This window comes from Anomaloglossus baeobatrachus, chromosome 8 (assembly GCF_048569485.1).
Source record: "Anomaloglossus baeobatrachus isolate aAnoBae1 chromosome 8, aAnoBae1.hap1, whole genome shotgun sequence".
Taxonomy (NCBI): domain Eukaryota; kingdom Metazoa; phylum Chordata; class Amphibia; order Anura; family Aromobatidae; genus Anomaloglossus; species Anomaloglossus baeobatrachus.
In genome coordinates this window covers 87,721,842-87,728,500 of record NC_134360.1, presented here as the reverse complement: position 1 = coordinate 87,728,500, position 6,659 = coordinate 87,721,842, and the positions used below count along the sequence as shown (strand labels likewise).

The window sequence follows — 6,659 nt, the reverse complement described above, 5'->3', positions numbered from 1 at the left end:
TTGAAATCTGTCACTCTATAATTGAAGAAATATTGAGGTAACAGCAGCATTATTGAGCTACTGGAAATATCAATATATCTGGAAACTCAATTTAAAGGGAATATGTCACCAGGTTTTTAACACCTAATCTAAGAGCAGCATAATGTAGGGGCAGAGACCCTGGTTCCAACGATGTGTCACTTACTGAGCTGCTTAGTGTAGTTTTGATAAAATTACTGTTTAATCAGCAGTAGATTATCATTAGAGGACTACTTGCTGTGCTCCCAAGTAGTCCAGTATATTCATGAGCTCTGTATAACTGCTAGATCTGCAGCAAAGAAAACATTAGATTTATCAAAATGACAGCAAACAGCTCAGTAAGTGACACATAGCTGAAATCAGGATGTCTCTCTCTCTACATTATGCTGCTCTCAGATGGGGGAGGAAAAACCTGATGACAGATTCCCTTTAATCTGAGATAAAGTAGTTATCATAAAAAACGACAAAAGCCCTGAAGGAAAGGATATGGTATCTGCTTGTGAGTCTCAGTCCTGTGCACTAGAACGCTCACGCCGGCTTGCGAATCGGCTTTCTGCTTTTCTAGGTAATATTGAACCAGAGGACTGTGTCCACGCAGGTTGAACAGGGTGTGAATTTCATTTGTTGTATGCCAAGCCGGACGAGACTGCAAGTAATAAAAAAAAGTTATGTGGTTACAGAAATTCTAACAACAAAAATATTTTTTAAGTCTATAGATTTAATTGAGTAGAGAAACATTAAAAGTGTCTTCTAGTGAAAACAAGTTAACGTATTTTTTGGACTATAAGACGCATTTTTTTCCCCCCAAATGTTGGGGGAAAGTGGGGGGTGCGTCTTTTATAGGCTGAAAGTGGCTATGGGGAATGAGGGTGCTGCAGTGGCGCGGGTCATCTATGGCATGACCAGGCTGTAGCAGCCTGCCGTGACCACGTGGGCCCTCTCATTTGATATGCACGCCCATCATCCCTCAGAGCTGAAGCCGGCGCTGACAGGTGGGCGGGATGATGGGCGGGGGGTGCGCGCATAATTAACAGCCGGCCCACATGATCACCCCTGGCAACTACAGCCTGGAGTGATAATGTGCGACTGTATTCACTGCCCCCCGCGCATCATCATCAGCGCGGGGGGCAGTGAATCGGTATACTCACCCGTCACCGTTGTCTGCAGCATCGCGATCTCCTTCTGTCTGCCAGCCAGCTGATCTGTGTGCAGAGAGCGGTGAGCACAGCGATGACGTCATCGCTGTGCGTTCCGCTAGTCTCCACACAGGTCAGCAAACAGGAGGACGAGCGATGCTGCAGACAACGGTGACTGCTCCGCACTCCAGCGGCGCTGCTGCCGGCACTGACAGGAGTAGGAGCGATGCTGCATGGAGCGAGAAAAGGTGAGTATAAACGTTTATTTTTTTTTGTGTGCCACAGAATATAGGCCATTTAGCAGGATCGGGGTCTATATCAGGATGGATGGAGGTATATAGCAGGATGGATGGGGGTATATAGCAGGATGGATGGGGGTATATAGCAGGATGGATGGGGGTATATATCAGGATGTATGGGAGTATATAGCAGGATGGATGGAGGTATATAGCAGGATGGATGGGGGTATATAGCAGGATGGCAGTATATAGCAGGATAAGGGCATATACCAAGATGGCGCTATGTACCAGGATGGGGGCTATACCATGATGGCGGTATATAGCAGGATGGGAATATATACCATGATGGCGGTATATAGCAGGATGGGAATATATACCAGGATGTGGTACATATATACAAGGATGGGGATCATATACAAGGCAGGAGGATCATTACCAGGATGGGGTACCTTAGTTAGAGAATTTGGAGACATTACCCCCATAACAGTGTCAACAGCAGATCCTCGCCCCATAATAGTGTCATTTTTTGCTTAAAATTTATTTTGCTCCTCTAAAACCAGGGTGCGTCTTATGGTCCGGTGCGTCTTATAGTCCGAAAATATGGGATCTCCTATCTATCTGTTCAGTGGGTGTCCGACTGCTCGGGATCTGCACTGATCAATCGGCAGAATAGGACATTTTAATCACTGACAGTAAGTTATCTGTCGTCCACTGCTCCATTCATTCTCTATCATGCTGCCGGAAAGCCCCACACACAACTCTTTAGAGCATGCATACTGCTGCCCATTGTAAAGGAGTCAGAACTTGAAGTTTCCCATTCTGCCAATCAGTGCGGACCCCAGTAGTTGGACACCTAGCAATCAACAAGATATCACTTATGCTACCAATGGGTAAAAAAGCCATAGAAAAAAATTAAACTTTTTACCATAATTATGAAGAAATCGCAATAAGAGCATGACTGCATGGTAAAAACATGCATTTTCAACGCAAATTGCACATGCCAATCGTATGCAAATAATCGACAAATTCAGTTCTGTCTGATCTGATGTCATGGAAGCGTTACAGTACCACAAATTACTGATGGTTAATGTTAATTTGTGACAATAAGAGAAAGGTGTCAGAACACATAGTAGTATTGCAGCTTTTTGCTTATGGGAGTGCAAGCTACAGACCTGTCCACTTCTTATGAGCATCAGAACCAGATCATGGAAGAACTGATTTCTCAGTAACGTTTCACCAAAAAACACACCAGGCTGCAATCGTGCACACAGATTCTGATTCATGCTGTCCATAGTTTGGCAGGCTCATTTGCAGAATTGGGGTCTTCTCTTACTTCTGATTGACAGCACTCTCCGAATGCTTCTGGCCTGTCTGTGGCCGAATGCGCTGTCCTTCCTGCCTCCTTTCTTCTGACCTGCTTGCTGCACTTCTGGTTGTATTAAAGGGTTGGTCCGGTACCTAAAATGTCCTTTCAAAATATCTATCTTTAAACCCTAACCACTTTTGTAATTTGCTTCATTATACAAAACACTACACTTCTCTCTATCTAGCTAATGTCTACATGTGGTTTTTTTTTAGTGTACTCTGATGTTTCATTTGAGAGGAGTCTCAAATATGATGTCACAGTAGACTGGGGCTGCACTCACTCCTCATGTCTATCTCACCATCTCACCTCCTGAAACAGGAAGTCATCAGGGGCGGTACTGCAGTTACTTAATAGTTTCTTACATTGCCACTCCCTCTGAATACATCCTGCATGCATGACGATAGATGCTGTGGGAGATGTGAGTGCAGTGCCGGCACTCTGCTTCTATATCTGCTGCCATAACTTCTGTGAAAGAAGACGTTGTCAGAGGACGGAGATAGAAGCAGTGAATCAGCACTGCCCCACAGCCTCTAGCACTGTCCTCAAACAATTCTTCATCAGGGGACGACGCTGGTGTCACTCAGTGTTTCTAGCACCGCCCCTTGATGATGATTTGAATGATGGCAGTGCTAGAAGCTGTGAGGCGTAACTGGTGTCACTCACTGTTTCTATGTCTGTCCTCAGACATCTTCTTTCACAGAAGCTATGGCAGCGATTGAGATAAAAGTAAAGGACCAGCGATGCACTCACATATCCCACAGCGTCTCATTATAGATGTAGGACATCTCAGAGAGAGCAGCAATGCAAAACACTGTAGCATCTGCAGCGTGACCTCCTGATGAGGTTGTGTTCCAGGTAGGGAGATAGATGGCTGCAGGGAGAGAGTGCAGCCCCAGGAGAGGTCAGAAGTGCAGAAGATGGCTCATGTACACAGAAGAGCCGAAGTACAGCCATCTTCTGCACTTAGTATCATGTGTACTGTGCCTTCCTGAAGCCAAGACGCATACACCTGGTTTCAGAGGCCAATTTATATAAGTGAACAAAGCTGCACACGCTCGTGATTTGTAGACCACTGGCAATGACGCCTGCTCTTGTAAATCATGTTATCATGCTCGCAGGGTCTAGTCTGGGGAAACTAAAGCCCCATGGTTCATTTGCATATTATAAACAGACTAGAAGGTGGCCCGATTCTAACGCATCGGGTATTCTAGAATTTATGTATTGTGTAGTTAATGTATGATTTTTGTTATATATATATAGAGGTTGTTGTGTGTAGTTACCAAGTGTTTGTGTAGGGCGCTGTAAATGTTCTGGGTGTTGTCTGGGTGGGGGGGGTGAGAGCGGTGTTGTATGTGTGTAGCGTTGTGTGGGTTGCGTTGTTTGTGGAGCGCTGTGTGTCTGCAGCATTGTGTGTGTGTGTGGTGCTGTGTGTGTTGCGCGGTTTGTGTGGGTGTGGAGTGCGTGTGTGTGTTTTGGGGGGAGGTATGTTTTGTGCAGTGTGTGTGTTGCGCGGTATGTGCGTATATTTATGTATGCCAGGATGTTTGTGTGTTGGGTGTTGTGTGTGTGCAGCGTTGTCTGTGTGTGTGTGGGTGTCTGTGTAGGGCGGTGTTTGTGGTTCCCAGTGTGTGTGTGGTCTGTTGTGTGGCGGTGTGTGTGTGTGTTTTGGGGGGAGGTGTGCATCCCCATCATGCTCCATCCCCCATGTTGCGCACCCCCCATTGTGCTCCTTCCCCCATGCTGCGCATCCCTATCGTGCTCCATCCCCCATGCTGCGCACCCCCCATCGTGCTCCATCCCCCATGCTGCGCACCCCCCATCATACTCCATCCCCAATGCTGCGCACCCCCCATCGTGCTTCATCCCCCATGCTGCGCACCCCCCATCGTGCTCCATCCCCCATGCTGCGCACCCCCTATTGTACTCCATCCCCCATGCTGCGCACCTCCCATCGTGCTCCATCCCCCATGCTGCGCAACCCCCATCGTGCTCCATCCGACATGCTGCGCACCCCCCATCGTGCTCCATCCGACATGCTGCGCACCCCCATCGTGCTCCATCCGACATGCTGCGCACCCCCATCATGCTCCATCCGACATGCTGCGCACCCCCCATCGTGCTCCATCCCCCGTGCTGCACACCCCCCATCGTGCTCCATCCTCCATGCTGCGCACCCCCCATCGTGCTCCATCCTCCATGCTGCGCACCCCCCATCGTGCTCCATCCTCCATGCTGCGCACCCCCCATCGTGCTCCATCCTCCATGATGCGCATCCCCCATTGTGCTCCATCCTCCATGCTGCGCACCCCCCCATCGTGCTCCATCCCCCATGCTGCGCACCCCCCATCGTGCTCCATTTCCAATGCTGCACACCCCCCCATCGTGCTCCATCCCCCATGCTGCGCACCCCCCATCGTGCTACATCTCCCATGCTGCGCACCCCCCATCGTGCTCCATCCTCCATTCTGCACACCCCCCATCGTGCTCCATCCTCCATGCTGCACACCCCCCATCGTGCTCCACCCCCCATGCTGGTGCCACCGGGGGCGGGTCAGAGCGTGGCAACGTGTGCCGGAGGCGGGGCTGAGCGGGCGAGGCGTCAGCGTATGCCGGCTCCCTGCACATGTGTACCGGGAGCCGGTGTACGCTGGAAACCATGATACACATTGGGTAACTAAGGGAAGCGCTTCCTATAGTTACGCGATGTGTATCATGGTTACCAGCGTACACCGGCTCCGTCACAATCCTAGCACCGCAAGGTTATGTCCGCCGGGGGTGGGGCCGAGTGTGCCAACGTGTGGCGGGGGGCGAGCGGGCGAGGCATCAGCGTATGCCGGCTCCCTGCACATGTGTACCGGGAGCCGGTGTACGCTGGAGCGGGCGATGCGTGCGGAGGGCCAGAGTGAGCGGCTAATCCATGCAGGGGGCAGGGCCAGGCCGAGGCGAGCGGCCAATCCGTGTGGGGGGGGCCAGGCCGAGCCCAGCGGCCAATCCGACAGTGGTCACTGTAACGACACTGTCACGATGACACAATGTCACGGTGACACAATTTTGGAGCAAGACAGACAGAATAATTATATATATATAGATTGTATAAATACTTTTTCTAAAGATCTGTTTACATGTCCAATATAAAGAAGGGACTATTAGTAAGGGAATTTATATAGGTACACACGACTGCTGGTGGTTCTGGGGGGGATGTCACGTTCCCTTTAACGGTCACAATACCATAAGTGCCCCTATAACATTAATGCTTAAGTCCACACTGCTTTGTCCCCTGAATCCCCCCATGTACAGCTCCCCCATACACAGTATAATGCCCCCACAGCTCCCTATTCACAGTATAAGGAGCCACAGCTCCCCTATACACAGTATGATGAATCCACAGCATCCCTGTACACGGTGTAATGGGCCCTCAGCACCCCTATACACAGTATGATGAGCCACAGCTTCCCTATACACAGTATGATGAGCCACAGCTTCCCTATACACAGTATGATGAATCCACAGCTCCCCTGTACACGGTGTAATGTGCCCACTGCTTCCCTATCCACAATTTGATGTCCCCACAGCTCCCTATACACGGTATGATGTCCTCACTACTCCCCCAAAACACAGTATAATGCAACTCACAGTACATTAGTTCCCACACTGTATAATGGTTCTCACATTAGCTCCCACACTTGAACCACTTCCTGAAGGGGCTATTTTCCATCTTTTCCTTCTCTTTTTCCAAGAGCCATAACCTTTTTATTTTCAGTTCGCATAGCTGTATGACGGTTGTTTTTTTGCTTGATGAGTTGTACTTTTAATGACACCATTTGTTTTATTAAGTGATGCATTGTAATATGGGGAAAACTGCAAAAAAACGTGCAATTCCACAAATGTTTTTTTGTTTGT

At 49.2% G+C, this 6,659-nt stretch overlaps 1 protein-coding gene across 1 annotated transcript in view; it reads right to left on the bottom strand.

Annotated features, from left to right (window-relative positions):
• Positions 1 to 469: 469 nt before the first annotated feature.
• The window catches only part of FAM227A (family with sequence similarity 227 member A), a 95,040-nt gene continuing 88,850 nt past the window's right edge, over positions 470 to 6,659 (bottom strand). Inside the window, exon 13 of the mRNA XM_075322092.1 lies at positions 470 to 664. Within this exon, the coding sequence (XP_075178207.1) occupies positions 470 to 664 (195 nt within the window). The remainder of the gene's footprint in view (positions 665 to 6,659) is intronic.